This window comes from Enoplosus armatus, chromosome 23, assembly GCF_043641665.1.
Source record: "Enoplosus armatus isolate fEnoArm2 chromosome 23, fEnoArm2.hap1, whole genome shotgun sequence".
NCBI classification, from domain to species: domain Eukaryota; kingdom Metazoa; phylum Chordata; class Actinopteri; order Centrarchiformes; family Enoplosidae; genus Enoplosus; species Enoplosus armatus.
Window position 1 is genome coordinate 985,840 of NC_092202.1, and position 24,161 is coordinate 1,010,000.

The following is a 24,161-nucleotide window of genomic DNA, read 5'->3' on the forward strand; positions in this document are numbered from 1 at the left end:
CTCGCCCTGACCCCGCCTGTTTCTCGCAGGTGCATGTAGGTGATGGGCTGAACCACAGCCAGGTAGCGCTCCACACAGGTCAGGCAGTGGAACAGAGTCTGTCCAGGGAATATAACGCAGAATACAAACACCCCCAACATGAACATCGTCGCACTGTTGGTGTAGGTGCCCAAACTGTAGAAGAGGGATCCAAAAACACCAAAAATCTCCACGGTGACGATGTGGTAGGTGAAGATGTCAGAGTGACTCCTCATCATCTGTTGCCTCCATTGTTTGAAACCCATGTAAAGGATGAGGGTGTAGAAGGGGAGGAGGAGGAGGTTGGTGAAGGTGTCCATGGTATAGAGGACATAGCTGGCCATGGATTGCTGGCAATCTGAGTAGACAGATAAGATGGAGGAGAGGGGAGCAGGGACAAGGGTGACATTGAGGGAGGATGAGGAGATGACGGACATGGCCTGTGGAGAAGAAGAAAAGGAGGAAGAGTAAGGGAGTCTAGGAGACAAAATATGGAACAACTGACGTGCTTCAGAAGAAGAAGAACATCATCAAGTTATGAGAGATGATGAGTCTGACTTTAGGATGAGAGGCAGAAAATGTGCTGCATGAAACCCATTGTTTAATGATGTAACACCCACCAAAGGATTTGCCATTATAACATGTTTAAAAAACTCTCAGCCCCCGTAGACTTCAGATAAACAGTTAACATCAGCAGCATTTAATCCATACAGGCTTGTCATTGACTATCTGATAATAATTTAGCATGCGAGAAATAAATACAAATTTGAGCACATTAAAAGAGACAAACCTTGTCAGTTTCTTTAGTTTTTTTCCCCCCAAACGTCCCTCTCCTGCTTCTCCACAGACCGCCATACACCGCTGTCCTGTCAGAACATGTATTCAAGCAGGTGTGTCTGGAATATGTGGAAAATAAACAAAACTGGGAGTTCTTTGCATTTTACAAAGCCACCTATGACCACCTGGTTAAATCTGTGGCCTGACTGCAAGTGTAGATGGCACAACAGTAGAAGGCCAATCCCAAAACACCAACTATCTCCATGGTGACCATGTGGTAGGATGTTAGGACGGTAGGAAGACATCAGCGTGGCTTGTTGTTCCCGACGTAACAGAACGCTGACGCCCCCATCGTCGGATACCCATCCAGGGGAGGGGGACGTAGGGAGGGAGGAGGAGGAGGAGGTGTAGGCAGTTAAGATTATGGAGCTGTCGAAGCATGTAAAGAAGGATGGAGGGAGGATGGGTCATCAAAAGCACAACACATCAATTACTAACTTGTTTAAATCTGATGTATAATACAGTGGAAAATCCCTCTTCTTCAAGTGTAAAAACACAGTGAAGACAGCTCAGCCAAAGAGGACTTCACATTAATTATACTCTTTACTGTATTCTGTAAATCCAAATGTTGTGAATTAGCCTTAATCTAAATGTTATTAACCATTTGTAAAATAGACCAACCATGGGAGCAGTGTTGATTTCTGGTGTTGTTTTTGTCTGCGTGGATGTTATTATCATTATTCATTTTCATTTTCCAAGAGCCCGTTCATTTCCAGAAACATATTCAGACAACAATAAAGTGTTTTGTGCAGAAATCAAGAAATGAGGTGGCTGTGAGTGTTGTCAGGGCTGCAGGGTCCTCTGCAGACATGAGGTTAGCCCTTGGCCCTGCTGGGTGACTTCCCCCCCCTCATCAGGTACATGAGGGGTTGGACGAAGCTGCCGAACACAGAGAAAGAGAGGGAGGCAGGAACCAGCTGACAAAGGTAACTGTGCCGGGACAGCCGGCCTCGCAGAGGCACCACCAGCACCGAGGGCAGGTAGTTCAACACCATCATTACCTGCACACACACACACACACACACACACACACACACACACACACACACACACCTTCAGTCACTGCAGGTCTATGTTGAAAGTGAATCATTTAAAGAATGTACAGTATTATACGGTGATATAACAGTTGTTGAAGGCGTGATGATAAGAACACTACAGATCTACCTGTATGACCAGAACTGTATCGAAGGCCTTTTTCTTGGCCGGACCAACTTGCTCTTTGCTGCCATCACCTGGAGGGGGCTGAAGCAGGACCTGAAGAAGAGGACGCGTCAATACGACAAATATGACAATATTGGTACAGTACGACCACGACAAAACAACACATTTCACACATTCATATTTGTGTTACACAACTGGAACCCCATTTAAAACGTGGGGTTCCCAACTTTCTCTAATGCAAAATATAATATTTCACGTTTGAAAACATGCATTTCATTTTAATAATTAAATTCTTTATAAATTGTTCAGCCCAGTTTTACTGTAAGATTTGTTATATAGTCTGACACATATAGTCTATGATTGATGTTGGCTGATCTCCTGCATTTCAAAATAAAATAAAATTCCCATGTGTTCAACATGTGAACACCGTGTTTCAGCTGGTTTCCCTGCAGCCTGACTCACCTGCAGGATGCGGACGCAGCAGAAACCCTGCAGGAGCAACAGCAGCAGGAAGAGGACCGGAAAGGCGAAGACCAGCTTCAAGACGTTACAGACACAGAAGAACAAAGTCAAACCCCAAACCAGAGGGAGCGCGCAGAGACGAGTCCGCACAGAGTTATACCTGAGAGGCAGAGGAAGGTAGTTTATACATCTTTAACCGCATGTTGCTGAGGTCGACCCCTCATATAGTGAGTGAATGTGCTGGCTGTGTCTCGGACCTCAGGTAGGTGACGGGATGAACCACTCCCAGGTATCTCTCCAGACAAACACATGCCTGAAACAGAGGCCGTCCTGTGGAGGGAAACACAGCGGCATTCACTGACTGCTGTTCAAATGAGAATCTACTTTGCAGGGAAACGTAACAGCGGAAGGAGTTCACCTGCACCGAGCAGACCATAGAAGAAGAGGTTGAGCTTATACAGGAAGCTACTTTTTATGAGGTAATAGTTGAGCGGTCGCAGGACAGAGAGCAGAATGTAGACACACTCCAGCAACGCCAAGTTCAGAGTGAACACCTACAGCCGAACACAACAGGAAAAAGGACCTTTTTAACTGTATCACATTGTATTATTGTATCTTCAGGGGTTTGGGGTGTTATAAGGGAATCAAGGTGTCTTTAATAACTTTTTTAAATGATAACTTTCTATAATATTATTAAACAAAAGGTTAAAGTACCCAAAGTACACCCCAACATCACTGCAGCAAGGTGAGGAGTTAAACCACTGGAGGTCAACAAAAACAAGTCTCTCAGCTGCTCTTTAATTTTAATTTAAATTAATTTCGGTTCAGGGAATTAAATAAACTCTGTATATATAAATCGGAGGGAACGAGTGCTTGAATCACTAATCTGAAGGAAAGGTGGTTACTGGTGTCAGTGTTTACCTCAGAGGCTTGGACGGCGTGAGAGCTGTGGCCGATCGACCAGGCTGTCCAGGCATTCACTGGAAGGCCGACCTAAAGGTCAAGGTTCAAGATTTAGAGCACGACTTCCAGCTTCTTCTAACACAGTGTTTAGCCATGCTAGCAGCGTGATTCGAACGTCGGTCAACCACTCTGGTCCAGACTGAAACACCTCATCAGCTGCTGGATGGACTGTGATGAGATGTGGTTCAGACCTTCATGGTCCCCTCAGGATGAACTGTAGTAACTCTGGTGATCCTCTGACTCTTCATCAGCGCCACCATCAGGTCAACATGTTCATGTGTCCAACACTTTGGTTTGTGACCAAATACCTGCAGAACTGATGACGTTCATCAGCCTCAGCTGGACTCTGTGTTTACTGCTAACTAGCTAATGTTAGCATGCTAACACGCTAAACTAAGATGGTGAACATTATACCTGCTAAACATCAACATGTTAGCATCGTCATTGTGAGCATGACGTTAGCATTTAGCTCAACGCACAAAGCAGCAAGCTGGCTGTAGACTCTTGTCTCTGGACTGAGAGTCTTCATCAGGATGTGAGACAAATTGACTGACAGACAATTACAAATAGATATTTTTAATCAAATGCAGAAGTAGACAAGAAAGTAGCGTAAATCTCTCACTTGATCCAATCCACCAAGTTTTATTGAAATTGTTGTTTGACAAACAAACGTGACGCTGACAAAAGAAGATTTAACTGTGTCCATTAAAGGCATCTCGTCTGTCTTTCAGCAAACATACCACAAAGTTGACGGCCTCCACGGTGAAGAAGATCTGGATCCCGTATGGAGAGGAGGGGCAGGGGTTCCACAGAGCCTCCTCAGAGGAGTTCTGAGAGGAGGAGGTGCTGTTGGAAGACGAGATCATCCTCGCTGGAAAACAAGACTGAAACTTTGGGGTTTATTGTTCCTGTTTCTGGATGGAAAATATCTCATTCATTGAATACATGAAACAAACAGAAAGGTCATATTTCCATTATGTTCAAGACGACCTGAGCCGAGACTCTCGTCGTCACAGTGCAAAATACTTCAATTATAATTGCTAAATATTTTTGAATAACTCGCGTTTATTTGAAAAAGGCAACTTATTCTGTAAAATGTCAGAAGTTGATCAGATTTAGACCAGAATTATAAAGATTTAAATATTTAAAAAGTGTTACTCACCTGTGTCCTCAGGTCAGCTCAATGGACAGATTCCTTCAATGCAAACCAGTCTCATATATAGTACAAGTCCACCCGAAATATGAGACCCCCCCCCCCCCCCCCCCCCACACACACACACACACACTCAGTATACACACTCATCTGATATCCATGACATGGTATTCAAAACCATACATTAACAACTGATGTTTTGCATAATAGGACTGGCCACCTGCATCACACACACACACACACACACACACACACACACACACACACACACACTGTTCAGACGTGACCTAATGTCCTCTTTGTTCTCTGAAATTAATTAATTGTTTTTGAATGGAAAATAAACTTCAGGGTGTTTTGAGACGCTGACATTTGTGTTTTTGTAATCAGCCGATTAATGGAGAGAATAATCAGCAGGACACATCACATCAACCAACTACTACAGGAAAAGAAATCACATGTATAATTGTATAATATTTGGATTACATTCCTGATTATACTCACATACTTTTACAATGCAGGACTTTACAGCAGCAGAGTATTTTTACAGTGTGGTATTATCTGAATACAGAAACGAGGAGAGAGACGGTTCCGTGTCGTGTTTCCTGTCGGAGTGTTTTTAGTGATGGACCAGTGTACATTGAACTTGACAGAGTAGACTCGTCCGTCTCTCCTGCTTTCTTCTCCGTTTTAAAGACATTTAGAAACATGTCTGGTTTCCCTCGTTTACTTCGTCACGCACCGGCAGCCTTCAGGCGGTTGTCGCGCGGCAGAAGCTCAGAAAAGTGCGTCAGTTTGTGTTTTAACTTCAGGTTTTGTCGCTTTAGCTCGTCTGCTAACTTCTCATCGAGTTTACTGAGTCAAAACAAAACCAGCTCCAGAGGTTATACAAGTTCCGCCAGGACGAAACCGGTCCGGATCGGCTGTGCCTCCGGGTTCTGGGGGGACACAGCCACCTCAGGTACAACTGTGTTAGCTAACCGAGTAGCATTAGCTTCATTATGCTAAAAGTACACCTTTCAGCAGGTGTCGTCGAAACGTGTTTCTCTACTACTTCCTGTTCTGTTTTAGTACTTTAACGTTAGTAGAAGTAGCAGTACCACAGTGTACAAACACCTTTGCCCTAAATGACAATACTTCTTTCCACTGTGTGTGTGTGTGTGTGTGTGTGTGTGTGTGTGTGTGTGTTCAGTGCCTCAGCTGATCTACAGTGGGAAGCTGGACTTCCTGGTGTTTGACTACCTCAGTGAGATCACCATGTCTCTGCTCACCGCCGCCAAGGCCAAGACGCCTGTGAGTCCTCTTTGTGAAACATGTCTTCTTTCTAGTGATTGTTACCACAGACGTTATTGCATCCAGTAATCTGGCCTCTCATATCTTTTTCATTTTGGAAAGTATTAGTATTAGTATTAAGTGTGTTGTTAGTCTGTAAACGTGGCGTGCAGACCTCCTCTACTCCCTGAATTTACCTCCACTATGTTCCCGTCCTCTTGCAGAGTCTGGGTTACGCTCCAGACTTTGTCCAGGTCGCTCTCGGCCCGTTTATTAACGACATCCACAGGAAAGGTGAGCGACTTCAATGTTTGATTGGGACCAATCTGCTGCTGGTTGGGTGGTTTCCATGGTAACCACACACCGTGGTGTCGTGTCTATGTAACCCTCTGTTCCCTGCAGGTATCCGTGTGGTCAGTAATGCAGGAGGGGTGAACCCTCTGGCCTGTGCTGAGGCCATACAGGAAGTCATCAGAAAGGCTGGCCTGGACCTCAAGGTTGGCGTGGTGACAGGTGATGACCTCATGCCCCATGTAAGGCCTCCATGATGACATCATCATCATCTTTTTGTAGACATGATGAATGTTTATTAAATTAATAATCTCCTCCTCCCCTCCTCTCCACTCCCCTCCTCTCCTCTCCTCCCCTCCTCCTCTCCTCTCCTCCCCTCCTCCTCTCCTCCCCTCCCCTCCTCTCCTCTCCTCTCCTCTCCTCTCCTCTCCCCTCCCCTCCCCTCCCCTCCTCTCCTCTCCTCTCCTCTCCTCCTCTCCTCTCCTCTCCTCTCCTCTCCTCTCCACTCCCTCTCCTCTCCTCTCCTCTCCTCTCCTCTCCCCTCTCCTCCTCTCCTCTCCTCTCCTCTCCTCCCCTCCTCTTCCCTCCTCTCCTCCCCTCCTCTCCCCTCCTCTCCTCTCCTCTCTTCTCCACTCCCTCCCCTCCTCCTCTCCTCCCCTCCTCTCCACTCCCTCCCCTCCCCTCCCCTCCTCCCCTCCCCTCCTCCCCTCCCCTCTCCTCCTCTCCTCCCCTCTCCTCCTCTCAGAGAACCAGCCTCTCTGAAGTCAAGATGGCGGATGGTGGCAGCAGACAACAGTTGCCTAAAACTCTCCACAGTATGAATGCTTACCTCGGGTACGAACACACACGGTCTTCTCTTTCACCTCCTGCTGTGTCCATCTGGATGAAGACATTCGACCTGCTGCTTTCTCTCTCCCTCTGTCTCTGTCTCTGTCTCTGTATGTAGTAAACAAACCTCTCTCTCTCTCTGTGGGTTCAGGGCTCTTCCTATCCGGCGCTGTCTGGATCTCGGGGCCGACATCGTGGTGACTGGACGCTGTGTGGACAGCGCCGTGGCTCTGGGGCCCCTCATGCACACGGTATGTTTGATATGAACACGGGTCTGTGTGTGTCTGCCAGGGCTCTGACTTTTTATTGCAGGATTTAGGTTCCTAAAATGGTCTTAAAAAGTCTTTTAGATTTAACTTGATGACCTCTGCAGAAACCCTGGATTTGAATAAACTAGTGACACGCGGCTGTGGGTTTAAATTTAAAGTTGTTCAAAAAGTGACAATGTCTGTTTATTAGTGCTGATGGGTGTGTGTGTGTGTGTGTGTGTGTGTGTGTGTGTGTGTGTGTGTGTGTGTGTGTGTGTGTGTGTGTGTGTGTGAGAGACAGTTCAGGAATGTAACTTCTGTTGGATTTTTGTTTGTTGCAGTTTGGATGGGAGAGGAATGACTACGATCTACTAGCAGCTGGGAGGTACACACACACACACACACACACACACACACACACACACGTTCATCTACCTGTTAAAGTGCTGTCTTTTGGAGTTTCACATTTAGGTCTCTGTTCTGGAAAAGTTCCATGTTAACTATGTTTCGAAAGCTTTAACAGAAACATAAAATAAATCAAAAAGCTATTCATGCAAAATCAAGTAAACAAACCACTATGGATTAACCTTTCTTACATGATGTATATCACACATTAAAACTCCTAAGAATGACTGACTGATTGTTATCGTTGTATCTTTATATCTAAGGTGATAATATTTGCATTATCTTTGTGAAATTGCTGTAATTAATGTGTGTGTGTATGTGTGTGTCAGCCTTGCAGGTCACCTGATTGAGTGTGGAGCTCAGAGTACAGGTGGAATCTTCACTGACTGGCACAAAGTCCCAGACTGGTAAGACGGAGCCATAACACTGAATGTGAAGGACATCCAGGGCTTGACACACACACACACACACACACACACACACACACACGTCTGAACAGTCTGGAAATGTGTCCATGTGGAGGAGAGACTCCAACACAAAAAGAAAGGAGGGAAAATAGATCTAAAAACTTAAAATGTGTGTGTTTCCAGCTGCAGTCTGGTCTGTGTTTGTCCTCCTCACTGTCACTAACGTAGAAACTCTCCTGGATAATGTAACGGCCCTGTAGCTTTATGTTCTGACCACCAGCTTGAATTATTTCAACTTAAAGAAATCACCAGACCATCAGATCACAATCCACCTGAAAAGGAGGGTCTGGGTCCAGTTGTTCTGTCTGCACCAGAGTTTGATTGGCAGCTTTCACAGCAGCCCAAATGAACCGAACAGAACGGGCATGAACTGAGCTCTGTGTGGGTCTCAGGGACAACATGGGTTTCCCGGTGGTGGAGTGCTCCAGCGACGGCTCCTTCGTTCTCTCCAAACCGCCCAAAACCGGCGGCCTCGTCTCCTTCGGGACCGTGGCGGAGCAGCTGGTGTACGAGATCGGCGACCCGCGGCGATACCTGCTGCCTGACGTCGTCTGTGACTTCAGCCGGGTGGTCGTCAAGGAAGTACCAGGTACTGCACTCGCACTCGCACAGAGTCAGCGCTGAGGACGTGACCACAGGCTGAACTGGTGACTGTTTTCATAACCCTTCAACATTCATCTGGCAGCCTTAAACAAACGCGTCTGGAACTTTATTCTGACCCCTGACTGAACCCTTCACCCTCCTCTGAACCTCCAATAAACCCTTTATCAGCTATTAGTGATTTATTTTCCCTTTTTTAAAACTAAACATGTATCCATCAACCCAGATTGAACCCGTCTAGAGCTCTGCTGCAGCGTCTAACCCTCACATGAACTCCAAAACCTTCCCCTGATCCTTCACTGAACTCTTCCTCGCTGATAAGAAGCTCCACTTTTCTTCCTTTTGGTAATTAATTCAGTGTTTTCTTTATTTCTTGTGTACCTCAGTTGGCAGAGGGAGGGATCCCACTCACAGACATGATTTACCCTCCTACTGTTCTGTTTGAGTAAATAATTGTCCAAGTGATATATGTTATGTATACATTTCAAATTATGTGGAGAAAATCCTGAATATTTCACACGAGTTCAACTCCCCCAACAGAAACAGTGACCCTTATATGACCCCTCCACCATGATAAAGTGTATCTTCTCTGAAATGTAGGAATGAGTTCATCCTACAGCTGAAATATGTCACGGAAATAGGTCAAATCTGGTCTGCACCAACAGTTTAAACCTGTTAAACCTGTTAAAGTAACTCTGTAAAATAAAATGCATTTCATTCTGTCACAAAGTCTTCCACACACAGACATGATACACATATTCTTAGATTCAGAGTGACTGTTCATATAGAGAAGAAGAAAGACGCTGCAGGACCTGCCTGAGAGTCCTCCTCAGTGTCTCAGTGATCAGTGATGGTTGTCTGTCTGTCCATGAGGACTCTGCAGACAGGAGCTGCTAACAGCTGATTCAGATACCTTTAAGAGTGCTGGTTTGCTAAAATGTAAACAATTATTAGCTAAAATAACGGTGCGAAATCTCTCATTATACTTCCTGCTTACGTTCCCCAAAGCATCATGGGAAGTGTAGTTCCAAAACGTAGAGGCTGATTATCCCCCAAAGAGAAGTAAGACAAAGAACAATAATAATAGGAGAAAAAATCCATTAATATGAACTTTGTTTGTCCCGTCAATATTATATTTTTGTATTCCTGGACACTCTGTTCATGTACAGAAGCTTAAGTCTTAATTTTACATGAGCACTCAAGTTTTGTCTCCTCTACAGCAGACTGGCATGTTACACTGTGGGAGTTCTGGATCAACTCTGGACCAGAATGTCCCACTTCAAAGGGGGATGTGAACTTTTAGCTGCTGCTGTTGCTAAAGATGTAAATATTTCAGTCTAATTGAGCCTCGGTTGAACTCCTCAGCCTCGTTTGACCACTTCATGACCCCCCGCTCCCTCATCAGTAGTTTATTTTGTAACACGGAGGAGCCGGGAACGTGAACTGGAGATGAACCGGAGGAGAGTCTGTGGTCCGGTTCAAGCAGGGGTGAGCAAAGTGCTGCGTGATGTTTCCTCAGCACACCGAGGGAGATGTCGGGAGGTCAAAGGTGGTGATGATGAGACAGAGAAGAGGACAAGGGGGTCACGCAGCAGCTACAGAGAGTGTCTGTCTCAGTCCACGGGGCTCGTCCCTCTGGTTTTAAGACGTCTTTTCTAATTAAACATAAATCAGTTGATCCCGTCATGTCAATTTTCAATTAATTGATTAGTAGTTTAGTCTTTAAAATGAGAGATGAAATAAAACGGAGAGAATCTGAAACATTGGAGAAACAGCAGCCAGAGAATGTTTATTGTTTTAGTTTGATAAATCAGTAATCAATGTTTAAAGTGTGTGTGTGTGTGTGTTTTCAGGTGTAGAAGGGGGAGCTGTCAGAGTCACAGGGGCTAAAGGCTTCGCTCCACCTCCTGACTACAAGGTAAACACCGACACCTTTTAGACAGGGAATGTTTTGATTTTTGTCTTTTAGTCTGAAGTCCAAATTCAACACAAATCAGCCTCCATATGTTTTTTGACAGTGTGTTAATTTTTGCCGCTGAAGCTCTCTCATCCTGTTTCCCGTCTTCCTCCAGGTGTGTGCCACCTACATGGACGGCTTCAGGGCGACAGCAGTGTGTCCGCTCGGAGGGCCGAGAGCAGCAGAAAAGGCCCGACGCACCGCAGACAGCATCATCAAACGGTGTGTACAGGAGAAACAAACTCTGTGTGTGTGGACACTGCCTAAACTTTGTGGACTTCTGAGGTAACTGACGTGTGTGTGTGTGTGTGTGTGTGTGTGTGTGTGTGTGTGTGTGTGTGTGTGTGTGTGTGTGTGTGTGTGTGTGTGTGTGTGTGTGTGTGTGTGTGTGTGTGTGTGTGTTTGTAGGACGAAGCGTATTTTCAAACAGTTAGGGCTGGAAGATTTCAGCTCCGTCAACATCCAGGTCCTCGGCGCTGAGGACACCTATGGTGCCAACGCTCGCAGCAAGGTAACACACACACACACACACACACACACACACACACACTGTCTTCTCTTTTAGTTTTAGTTTTGTTCTCAGTCAGCAGGTTTTTTCTAAAAGCTGACATTTAGCTTGAACACACCGGCTTCACCTGCCTGTCACCTAAAACTCATAGAACTGTATTTACGTTTGTAAGTCTTGTTTTAACATCTATAGCGGCTCTCACTTCACCCCAAGCGTCGTTCTTAAAGGGACGTTGGCTCGTAGTCTGGGGGCGGTGTCTCCACCCCCTCTCTCCGTCCATCCGTCTGTCTGTCTTCTGTCTTTAACAACAGAAGCAGGTCGAGGTCAGACTTAAGCCTGTTTCATGCCTCTAAATTCTCCTTCTATCACTCTTTTTCTCTCAGTTTGACACAGACTCTCTCCTCATCCCTTCATTCCTCCGTCCATCCAAAACTTCTCTTCCACCAGAAGCAGGTCAGGGTCGGAGTTAAGCCTGTTTCACGCCTCTAACCTCCCACACTCCTTGTTTTTTTACTCTCCTCTTCTCCTTGATTTCTTCCTTCCTCTCTCTTTTGGAGGCTTAAACAGGTTAAACAGGTTTTTGGAGCAATAATAACATTAACAGTATATTTAATGTACTGTGTGTCTGCAGGGCTCTAGAGAGGCAGTGATCTGGATGGCCGTCCACCACAAACAGAAGAAAGCTCTTGAACTCTTCGCCAGAGAAGTATCTCCTGCAGGGACCGGCATGGGTACGACAAACACTCTAAACCCTCTGGATCAGTAAATATCCCTCCAGGGGTCAGAAGTGCTTGTCAGATGCTTTGGTGCTGCTCACACAGACAAACAGAGCTGCACTCTCTGCTTCCAGTGGTTATTAATGCACTCACACACACACAGTAAAGAGGGAGCGTCCATCAGCTGGCTGCAGGCTGTGTGTTACTACAGATAAGGAGGGTTTTGACCTTCTGAACCAGATTTGAGTTTTGTTTACGGTGGCGAGTTCAAACCCTCCACACACACTCTGAGCATGACCTCTGTGTGAATCCTGGGAGGTTTGTGATTCATGCTGTCAGTGCTGTTGAACTGTAAGTAGAACAGGAAGCCGAGCTGAACTCGGAGCAGCTGCTACACCTGCTAAAACTACAAGGATTATTATTTTTGTGTGCTTTAAAAGTCTCATTCCTTTCTTGTTCTTTCACTTTGTCCTCACTCACAGCTCCTGGGCTGACCGGCATCGTGGGCGGACGGCCCAGAGTGTGAGTTTATTATTCTTTTAATACGCACATTTATTCCCAGGGAGATGCATTTTTTATTTATCCTCATACAACAACCAATAGAAGTGTTGCAGGTGTCTCTCCTCACATAAACCTGTATAGAAACAGCAGTTTTTCACAATAATCAATAATCATAGTTTCATATCTTGTTCATTCTGTCTCTGTTGTTTCCAGGTCTCCTGTCCTGAAGCCGTTTTTCTTCTTGCACCCTAAATCTCAGCTGAAGGTGAGTTTGATTTGAGCTGCAAAAGTTTATTGAATAAAACAAAACAAAAAACAAGCAAAGAAGGAACTGCAACCAAATGTCTGGGTAGCATTAGCATCAGTTATGTTGTGTGTATGGTCTGAGTTAGTAACTACTAGCTAGTTTCAGACTAGTGATTTACTAAATCAGGTTGCACCTTTAAAACAAAACAAGTGTCCTGGATAATAAAGACTTGAGTTATGTTTTAATCAGTTGCTAGAAAACATCTTTAGTTTTGTCCAATCAAAAACAATCAACTCTGTAAACAGGAAGGCACTGTAGCATCACAAGCTAGCCTAACTAAAAAATAACAGATATATTTAATCTTTAATCTTTAAAATATAGGTATGACTTGGTTTCATTTATATATATACAGTATATGAATACATGAAGAAATATATGTGTTTTAGTTAGTAGTGTTGGTGGAGTTTAGAATGAATAGGAAATATCTGATTATGCTAAGCTAACTGAGGTTATTTGGTAATTTAGTCGAACATTAGCATAACATTTTGTAATTTCAGGTAAATGTAATTTAAAATCTTGTGAGTTAAGTCCTTATTAAACAGCATTTTGATCAAGTGTCATGTCAGATTTGTTGACAATATTCTATATTACTTCTTTGACTCTTCAATCTAGATACTATATTAACGTTAGCTACCGTTAGCTACCGTTAGCTTTGTCAGTTGGCTCAGTTTGGATAGCTTGAACTCATTTGTGTGCAGCAACCTTTTTTTGAATTTAGTGATGTGTGAATCTTCACTTAGCTGGTGTAACCGGCTCCAGAGCTTTTGTGTAAAGTTGTTAAATTCAAAATGCAGTTCTGCCCGACGGCAGCTAAAAGTAAAAAGTAAAAATATAAATGTTGGAAGGTGTGTTTTCACTGCCTTCCTTCACTTCACCTCACTTGCTAAGTGTAAAGATTCTGTTCAACCAAGATTTTAATCATTTTTATGGTCAGTTCCGTGAATAAATGCTCTTAGCAGGAAAGCTAGCTGTAATCTGAACTCAACTGAAACTTCAGAAGCTTGCTATAGCTAGCAGTGAGCCAGCTAACGCCAAAACATAATGACTTACAGTAGCATTGAAGAAGCTAGCAGTGTGAATGTACTGTAGGTTTGCTCCACAGAGATGCTAAAAACTAGTGCTGAGTATTGAACAACAATACTTTTTTGCTTTGTTTCAAGGTGTATTTTATTTAGACAGAATACTTAAACAGCTGCATGTATTAAGACCAGATTTAACCATTAAGGAGGTTTGACTCTTGTGTTTTTTATATTTCTAAGTTATCGAGAAAAAGGATTGTTTTGGTGTCGATAGTACTGATTAATTTCAAATGATACCAAGTCCTGTTACAATCAATCATTGTTGACCTCACTGCAGGTGGACGTTCACGTCGGTGGAGAGCTGGTGGAGTCTCTCGCAGAGACGGGGCCAGACACACCTGAGCAGGAAGCCCCTCCCACCTCAGCAGAGGACACACCTGACACAGGTAAACAAGCACATGACTGTTATATTCTATTCTTCTCACTTGAGAGTGGATTATGAATTAGGAACTCTTACAAAAAGGAGGAAGAGTCAGTTTAACCCTTGATTCTTGAAGAGGCTCCAGGGGTCCTTGATAAGATGGTCTTAAAGGGACAACAGAGGTCCTTGAGGGTGTGTAAATGGTCCTTGTGGAGTTCCAGGGGCCTTGAGGGGGCTTGAATGATCTTTGGGAATTTTCCAGTGGTGGTTGAAGAGGTTTTTAGAGTCAATGAGGAGGTTTCAGGGGTCCTTGAGCAGGCTCAGATGGTCCTTGAATGGTGTTTGAAGGTTTCCAGGGGCTCTTGGCGGGGCTTAAATGGTTCTTGAGGAAATTCCAGGGTCCTTGAGAGGGCTTGAATGATCTTTGAGGAGGTTCCAGGAGTCCTTGACAAGACTCATATGGTCTACGAGGCCTTGAGAAGGTTCAAGGCATCCTTGAGTGATGTAACAGCTAGCAGTGCTTAACCAGAGCTATGTTTGAGGTGGAAAGGAATTAGAGAGAATGAAATGAATGATTGATTTATTTATACAGTTATTGATAAACAGATGATACTGTAGACTTGTTGTGTGCAGTTACTGGTGCCTGCCTACAGAGGGCGGCATGTTCCCATGTCCCATTTATCTATAACAACCAACACCACTAAACAGTAACACATCAAGTGATAAAAATACACATAAATACACAACCAAAAACTTAAAAATCAACCTTGTGAGAAACTGTGTGTGTGTGTGTGTGTGTGTGTGTGTGTGTGTGTGTGTGGCGTCTCCTAAGTTCTGCCTTTTCATCTTTTCACCAGCGCTGCATTCACATGGCCCTGCACAAGACTCACACACACACACACACACACACACACACACACACGCACACACACTCCTTGAATGCTGTTAAGAGACTCTCAACACAACGTTAATGACGTCCTTCTGACGCAGCAGGGAAACAGCATTTATTTACAAAATCAAAGGAGAACAGAAATTGAATTGTAGCACACAAAAAAGCAAGTGCACACACACACACGCACACACACACACACACACACGCACACACACACACACACACACACACAGTCCTGGCCGCTTCACCTACCTTCACATTCCAGGCTGAAAACAGGAAGGCCTCTCCAATCACAAAAACCAGACCAAGAGAATAAAAACATTCAAATGAAGGAAGAAATGACGAAGCTGCTGCTTTTAATATTTATTCACCTGGTTTTACTTAAAAGAAATCAGTCATTGAGCAACTTTAGCTGTGATTTATTTATCTACTTTTATGAGACAGAGCTTAAAAATGAACAGAAAATGAATGAATGTTTGCATGTCTGTGGATTACCTACCACACAGTCAGAGATAATGGACCATTACTGCAATCAATCCGTCCTGTTATTACAACGAATGGGAGACACACTCATGCAGGAATGCAGTGAAATACAGGGGTATCCAACTATGATGTTTATTTGGTGACACACTGACATGAAGAAAAACTATGTAAAGTAACTGTTAAGTTATTGAATGAATACAGCAAGAAAACAGTATAATAATACGCTGTGGTATCAGTATCAAATATAAACTACATGATTCTGCTGCTGCTGCAGGAAATTTAAAATTCAAGTTTTGACTGTGTCTGAACCACAAGCCTCTGAGTGGACGTTTCCCATGGCAACGGTCGACTGAGTCGGTGTCGCTAGGAGACTTGCTGCTAACCGGAGAAATTCATAATCTATATTCTACAAAACGTTGATTAAAGGAGTTTTTTCCTGCTTTTCAACAAGCCACCAGTGGTTTAAGTCATCTGTCTCTTTACAACATTCAACAGTTGGGAGGCCCCATCGTGTCAAACAAATAAAAATGCTTCTGGACCTGAATGGAAAGCAGGGTTGCATGAGAATAAATTAGGCCAGTGGAAGGAGAAGTGAAACCACTTTAAAGGCTGATTCTCTGTTTGCTTCTGTGTTTTATCGCCGTTAGCTGAGCCAAACAAACACGTTTGAAGGCAGTTTTGGTTTTCTGGTCTCTGTCCAGAGCTGCCCAGCGGACCTCACAGCTACAGACTGGAGGAGCTGGCCTTCACGAGGAGCGGAGACAAAGGAGACTCGGCTAACGTCGGTGAGAAACACCTCAGAGCTAAACCAGTGATCATACTCGATGTCACCAAACTGATTCAAACTGCATCACGGCCACGTCCTCACTGAGGTGCTCACATCAGAAAGTGGCTGGTGGTTAGCAACATTAGCTAGCTTGCTATGTCTCAAACTAAAATCAAAGCATAGTTAAAGCATTAGCTCGACATTTTGGGAAACATGTATTCCCTTTCTTGCAGAGAGTTAGGTGAGAACGCTGACACCACTCACATGTCTTTCTGTTTACCTCTGTTTCCAGTCTTTGTGCTAAGCTAAGCTAGCTGGCTACTGGCTGTAGCTTGATAATAAACACACAGACAGTAGAATGGTATCAATCTAATCATCTAACTCTCTGCAAAAAAGCAAATAAGCTTTTTTTCCAAAATGTGAACTATTCATGTCTAATATTAATTACAAATGAATCAGGTGACAGGTTTTGAATTAAGTCTCCTAAACACTCTTGTCAATCAAAGACTTCACACTTCTTCTTCTTCTTCTTCTTCTTTAGGAGTGATAGCTCGTCATCCCCTCTTCTTCCCCTACCTGAAAAAACACCTGACTTCTTCTGTGGTGCAGGAATACTTCTCCCACCTCATCCAGCCAGGGGTGAACAACGCCATCACACGGTGAGCAATGAAGCAGTGTGTGTGTGTGTAAAAGACAGGATGTGTGAGGAACAGACACTTCAACTCCTCCGCCCAACACACGCACACACACACACACACACACACACACACACACAGTGATTAGTGACGGTGGTCGGTGTAATCACTGTCAGACGTCGGCCTTCAGCAACACGACACAACAGAGCAGGAACACAATCGAAAACAAGATGCACAATCTGTGGCTGAACAGATAGCATTCGTCCTGATGGAGCCAGAGAGACGCACACACACACACACACACACTGAGCTAGCATGATACTGTAGGAAAACCACACTAACCTCCTCCATGTTTGGTTCCTCCTTCTCTCTGTGTTTATCTGTTGAGCACGACGCCTCTCTTCATGCTGCTGACCGTCAGCTCAGTTCTGACTAAATGTTTTTAATTCCAAGACCACAATAAGTTAAATGCTTTTCACATTTGACATATTTGAACTAATTCCTGTTGGTTTTTTACCTCTCTAAGCTGCAACTCACCATTTTATACCTTTTCATTAATGGATCACAACTGCCTTCATCTTTAAAAGCCAGTTTAAAAAGCTCAGCTGTCAATCAAACATCGGCCCGCCCACTCTGGCTGAGAGAAAAGGAGCTTTTTTGACATTTAAGACCTTTTCTTCTTCCTTTGAATAGTATCAAACTATTAAACGAACAGTTGGACATTTTGAGAAAGTCACTTGCTTTCTTGCAGCGTGTTCGATGAGAGGTCCCTTGTAACTGTGCGTTAAGCAAAAAGCTAGAGCCGGTAATCAATTAGCCTAGCTTAGCATAAAGACTGGAAACAGAGAGAAACTGCTAGCCTCGCTCTGTTCAAATACACAGACCAACACGTGTAAGGCCACAAATGAACATGTTGTTTCTCGTTACCAGTGACTTCCTGGAGTCTTGTTGTCGTTGTGAGGTTGCCAGGCAACAACCGAAGACTCGAGTACATTTGGACTGTTGATCCAAAAAGCATAAGCAGTTTTAAAACTCAAAAAACGTATTGAAGACTGTTGGTTACACTTCCCAAAGATGGTATGCGTCGCAGGGCCGTTGCCTTTTGTTTTCATGCCGTTTCACAGCTGTTTGTTATATTGTGTCCACCAGCACAACCAGAGGACCTCGAAAATCCTATTTAAAACATCCTAACGATGTTGCTGGCTCCGTTTTTTAAACCCCACAAATACCACACTGACAAAGATTTAACAGAGTGCTGAAGACACTGAAGGACGGCTGTGGTCAGACTATTCTACTGTAGTCAGGAAGAAAACCACAACTGACTGAGAGAAACCAGGAACACAACTTCCACTGAAACAAGACACAACACCATAAACATTACTGACTGTCACAGCCCTCCTCCAGGGTACTCGCCCTGTAATGACACAGCAGTGTAGACATAATAGAAGCAGGGGGTTTTAACATCCGGAGGCTCGCTTCAGTTTGTCTCCAAACACAAGTATTGATTTGTTTAACTCCTCAGGGACAGAGACGAGCTCAAATACTGTGAGGCAGCTGGCAGAAGGTTAACCACAAGTAGATACCAGTTTCTATTTCTATTGATTTATGTCGTAGAATATCGAAAGAAAATCTCTGTTTTAGCTTTTCAGAAAGTATCCATGGGTTATTTTAAAGACACTTCAAGTCAAGCATCATTATTAACAGATGTCTCTTCTCTCTTTCCATCGCAAATAAATGAAAATGATCAAAATGTTTCTACATTGATGCAGACTTTTAATGCAGGCTTTTTCTTGGCAAGCTTAATTAATTATCATCTTGTACGTTGTGTTAACTCGCACCACCAAACAATACGACTTCTGTTCGGGGTCACGGCGTAAAAGCAGAACCTATTGACTGTTCAAATAAAGTTTTATTCAAACATGGAAAATGTTGACAAAAAAGAGAGAGGCAGCGGGTCTGTACAAAATGTCATGGCAATCCAACCAATAGTTGTTATATATGATATTCCAGTCTGGACTGCTAGCATGGCTAATCAAAAAGGGTTCTTTTCAATACACTGCTACAGCCTTACTGTGGTGGCTAATGCTAGCTAATGTTAGCAGCCTTCAGATAGAGATTACTGAGTCAGTTCACTGACTTTGGGTCTCTTTTCTACTTGTGCTGCTGTTGCATTACGTGTCAGCATGTCGCAGGTAAAACAAGATGTAAACACAGCATACCTCACCTGGAAACAAAGTGTGCCGCTGTCCTGTCATTACCGCTGGTGGCCACAGAGGCCGCTGTGGTGCAAAACTTACATACTCTCACTTTCAGATGCTAAAGCTGCACAAACTGCCAGACAAGACGAGTAGCTCCGCGGTGACCCAGCTGAGGGGCCGTAGGTGTGTCGGCAGGTATAATGGAGCGTTTGGGGAAGTGGTTGAACACGTGTACGGCCGGCGGACATGTTTCAGCGATGACTCAGCCGCGCGGCGTGTTAGCGATTATCGTAATGAAGAGGTGGTGGCTGTAAAGCTCGCTGACCTGTGTCTCCTCTCACACCCCGAACCGCCTCCCTGCCGCCACAGACGCTTCATTAGTGCACCTCCACTGCTCGTTAAACCTGCAGGAGGCCCGGACACACACACACACACACACACACACACACACACATTTAACTGCTAACAGACACACACACAGGTTTTGCATATGATCACATTTGACCCCTCCCCCCTTCTGTGCAACTACGAACATGTACATGCACAAACACACACTTTTACACACACACACACACCCACGCCGACCCAGTGTGGTTAACCATGACACTCTCCAACACACACTCACACACTGACACACACTTGTAAATTTCACAGAAAATGCAACCAAGCTAAAAAAACACACACACACACGCACACACACACACACACACACTTTACTTACAAACCATGTGAATCCAGACAACACACACACTCAAACATCCAAAACACACACACATTAACGTGTGATTGAGTGCAATAAACTGCCATATGAACACATGGTGCCAGGCTGTGCTGGCAGGCTGTGTGTGTGTGTGTGAGTGTGTGTGTGTGTGTGTGTGAACCACAATTACTGGGCTGTGTGTTTTTAAAAGTGTGAAAGTTTGCGTTGCCATGGTTACAAGTGTGGTGGGTTTTTTGTGTGGTTTGTAGATACACTCTGCCGGGGATCCACGGCCTCAACTTCGTCCTGCAGAGTTCACTGGGAGGGGGAGGGGTGGCGTCTCTACGCAGCGACCCCCAGGTAACACACACACACACACACACACACACACAGACTTTCTACTCTGAACTCTGGAGCTTCGTCGTGTTTCCACTTCTGCTTCTTCTTCCTCTGATGCGTCCCCTTCATCAGCTCGTCCCTCCCTCTGTGAGGGGGAGTTTAATCCCTGCAGGTCTCCTCCAGAACAAACACTGTGCCCAGTTCAGGCGTCACCGTTGTATTAAAAATGATAAGATGAACCTTTATTTCATGTATATAAAGTTATCTGTTATATTATATTTATTCCTTTGCAGTACTTATGTACAATCTATGTATTTTACATGTATTTATATTCATATGTACACCTACTTGTATGTACATAGTTTACCTACATTCTGTGTGCAACACTGAGAACAAAGACAAACCGGAGTCAGATCCTTTGTATGTGTTCACACAGTTGATTCAGATTCAGCATGTAGTCCCAACAAAGTCTGGAACTGATTCGTAAAGTGCCACTGAGCGGGATGAAGAGCCGCCTCTGTCTTCCTCATGGTGGCAACACCAGAAACCAGCTCCTTTGTCCTCTTTAACCCCCCCCCCCCCCCCCCCTGTAAAGTTTTTTACCGCCTTGCTGGAATCCACAACACATCAAAGAAACACACACTCACACACTTCACACTGTGTGAATTCAAACACATTAAGGTGGAAACACACATGTTCACCTTCACCTTGCTCTTTATCTTCAGGGGAAAGCCTACGGTCAGATGCTGCTGGACCTGAAGCTGAGAGGACTGCCGGACCTCAAGTCCCTGGTGGACTGAGAGTGAGACAGAGAGAGTGAGACAGAGAGAGTGAGACAGAGAGAGTGAGACAGAGAGAGTGAGACAGAGAGAGTGAGACAGAGAGGGAGGTGGGAAATGGAGACGTAAAAACAAGAAATGAAAGTGAAAGCGGAGAAAACTCCAGCTGAGACTCTTAAAGACGACAGAAACACACACGGATCATTTATGGATCATGTAAAAACACATTTGTTTAATCCAAACAAGGAAAAACCTGAAGAACGCAAGATGACAGCCGTTGATGTTCCACGTCCACAAACACAGATGGGCCTCGTAGGGCTTTATAATCTGTACAACCCTCAAATAAAACACCGCCATAAAGTACTTGAATACGCTTCACCACGACATGCCTCATGTTCAGGATCTCACAGACCTCCTCGGGGGTCAGTGCCACGCCTCCATTTTGGATTCATTAGGCTCAGACGCGAACAAATCTTTTATCAAACGAAGTGATTTGAAAAGAGAAAATGAAGCTCACGGTGCACACTTTACTTTCGACCCCCAAATGAAGTGGTTTAGACGAGCTGGATTAACTATTAACTTGACGAGTACAGTGTTGTTATTACTGATAGGAATCATAGTAGTCACAAACCTTCAAGTTATCCTCTACATGCAGACACCCCCCCCTTTAAAGACTGGAGGATAATGCTCGTCAGTAATATGAAACGAACGCTGAAGCAATCCTTTAACTACATGAACAACAACAAACTGCAAACCAGTTGTGGGTGAAGGGAACATTTTTCGGGGGGTGAATGTGTTTCCCTCCCGATCAGGACTCGAGCTCCACACCAGCTTGAGGGGAGCTGCCCCTGACCTCTGACTTCCTCAAAGGGGAGGAGCAGTGGTTTGGGTTTCCCTCGAAGGGTAAACAAAGAATCCGCCGCGGCCGCGAGACGCTCCAGTCAGACATCGGAGGAGACGCAGCGCCTGGTTTCCCCCGGCCCGTTCACCTCGGCGCGACCCGGCTCCGATCTTCGCCGCCCTAAAGGAATGTGTGTCTCCTTCCACCGAAGCGGCTCTCTGGCTTCCAGTCTGTTTATCCATAATTGCAAACAGACTGAAGCTGCAGTCAGAGTCCCTCCACAGCTTCCGTCGTGGCTGAAAGCTCATCTCACCCACCTCCCCTGAATCATATCCCCCTTCCCCAAATCTCCCTCCTCACGCTGCTGCAGTTTTCTCTCATCAGTAAGAAGAAAAAGCTCTTTGGATTTGTGAATCTCTGCGAAATTTGAAGATGTGAAACAACAAAGCGTTTCGTCGAACGGGTCCAAACACAGAGAAGAACCACATTAGACAGTCTGCCTAGAACAATAACTAAACAATGGTCTTCTAAACAGACGTACAAAGACTTTTACACACAATAAAACCATAATAAATGACAACAATACACGTCCTTCAAGGCAGGAATTGAAAGCAGAGTTGCATGAGTATAAATCAGACCAATAAAGGGGGAGTCACATGGGGAAATAGATTTTAAAGACGACACTGAAGTGGTCAGATGTGCAGAGCGAGGTGTCAAAACCAAAGCTGTAAATTCCCGCTCATTTCCTGTTTTCATAAAACCCCAAATTGGAAAAAGACACAAGCTGTGATGTCACCAGTTTACACGGAAATGTTAATGATGAAGATGAGGCTTGAGAGCGAAACTCTGGACTCACATCTGTGCTGCAAATTGCTGCTTCCCGAAACGACCCTGTGATTCCCGACCAGTGTTTTCAGGACTGTGCGCGAGTTATCTGGAGAAACACTTCATCGTTGTGGAACAACGTTTTCCAGCTAATTCTTCATTCAGCCCCCAAAATAACAGACTGTTTGACGTTTACCCAATTTCTTGGAGCACGTTTTGGTCCTCCAGGGTATCAGGCCTTCCTTCAGCAGCCTCGCCCGGGTGGTTATCGTCCGTCCCAACCTCCTGACCTCATCTGAGACTTCCTCATCTTCATCAACATACTACATACAAAGTACTGTATTTTTAAGTAGCGCAAGCGGCCGGTGTGCCACTCTAACCAACCTGTGATGTACGATATGCTGCGTAATGTGATGGTTTGAGTCCAGGTTGTGTCTTTATATATGATCTTTTATCATCTGATAAACCTTCCTCATGTTTTCACTTGAATAATAAATCTCTAGGAACACGCGTCACATCTGGAATGAAACTTGAACCCCAACTTAAGCTCTGGTAGCCGGCAGAATTCCCTCCAGTTCGACATGAAATGATGAGACAGTTTACTGGGGGGGGGGTCATTCGCTCTGAGTGAGCTGGAAGGAAGAAGCCGTTATTTAGCTGGTGATTCGGTGTCATGATCGAAGAGTGAAGTGCCTTGCTCGATGTTGTTACAACTTTCTGTTCCGTCTTGACCGACTTCTCCTGAATGTGGAACCTCAAGTGCTTTGGTTTTATTAGCCGGAGCTTCACCACTTCAATTTCTTTTTGTGCTGTTTCTCTTCGTCCATTTCAGAGGCACTTTCTAAACTAAACTCACCGGTAATAGTAATAATGATAATAATAGTAATAATGATAATAATCCACTGTAGCAAGTTTGATTCTTTCGCTTTCTACTCAGAAAATCACTAAATGGATTTGAACAGTGAGTTGATTTTTGTTCGACTGTAGATTAAAAATATTTTTATGAACAAAACTTCTGTTTTAAGTTAATGTTATTGGTTCTGTGTGTGTGTGTTTTAAATGTGGACGACAGGACAGTTTTCAATGCAAATGTCATTTATGATGTGTATTATTTGATACTAATCATAAAAGTAGTCTTTTCATAAAATGGTATATAGTACAAAGTTGCCATGTATGCAATGTTCCAGGTAAACAACTAGCAGACTTCAGACAGCTGAACTAATAACATAATAATTCAAACAAAACATTCTTTTATTTCAGGGTTTCCTCCGTCAGCTGAACATCCTTCAGTGTTTTTAATTTTTTTTTCACATTTTCTGTCTTCTCAGAAGATGGTTGTGGTTGTAGTTTTTGGTTTTATTTGACCAGTTTACTGTTCAGTCAACAGCTGGAGAAGATTAGTGCAACAGAAAATGCTGTACTTGTGAAAGCTGGTGACAAAGCTGTCTTCGCTCCATTGGTCCATTTTCTGGAGCTTTCAGCTGCAACTCAGCAGAAGATCGAGTTTGGAAAGAGACGTCGCTCTGCTGTGATCTGCAAACCTGGACCATTAACACCAGAACCTGTCTGAGG

The 24,161-nt window shown here is 44.3% G+C and overlaps 1 protein-coding gene across 1 annotated transcript; it reads left to right on the forward strand.

Annotated features, from left to right (window-relative positions):
- Nucleotides 1-5,848: 5,848 nt before the first annotated feature.
- On the forward strand, nucleotides 5,849-21,663 carry lratb.1 (lecithin retinol acyltransferase b, tandem duplicate 1). The gene is made up of 19 exons (XM_070930171.1): nucleotides 5,849-5,884; nucleotides 6,088-6,157; nucleotides 6,266-6,396; nucleotides 6,900-6,988; nucleotides 7,134-7,233; nucleotides 7,572-7,615; nucleotides 7,965-8,042; nucleotides 8,495-8,691; nucleotides 10,556-10,620; nucleotides 10,775-10,881; nucleotides 11,068-11,170; nucleotides 11,799-11,898; nucleotides 12,366-12,405; nucleotides 12,598-12,649; nucleotides 14,048-14,156; nucleotides 16,208-16,291; nucleotides 16,814-16,931; nucleotides 20,075-20,165; nucleotides 20,870-21,663. Exons 1-19 carry the CDS (start codon nucleotides 5,849-5,851, stop codon nucleotides 20,942-20,944), a joined length of 1,689 nt encoding a protein of 562 aa, XP_070786272.1. The 3' UTR covers nucleotides 20,945-21,663.
- The last annotated feature ends 2,498 nt before the right edge of the window (nucleotides 21,664-24,161 follow it).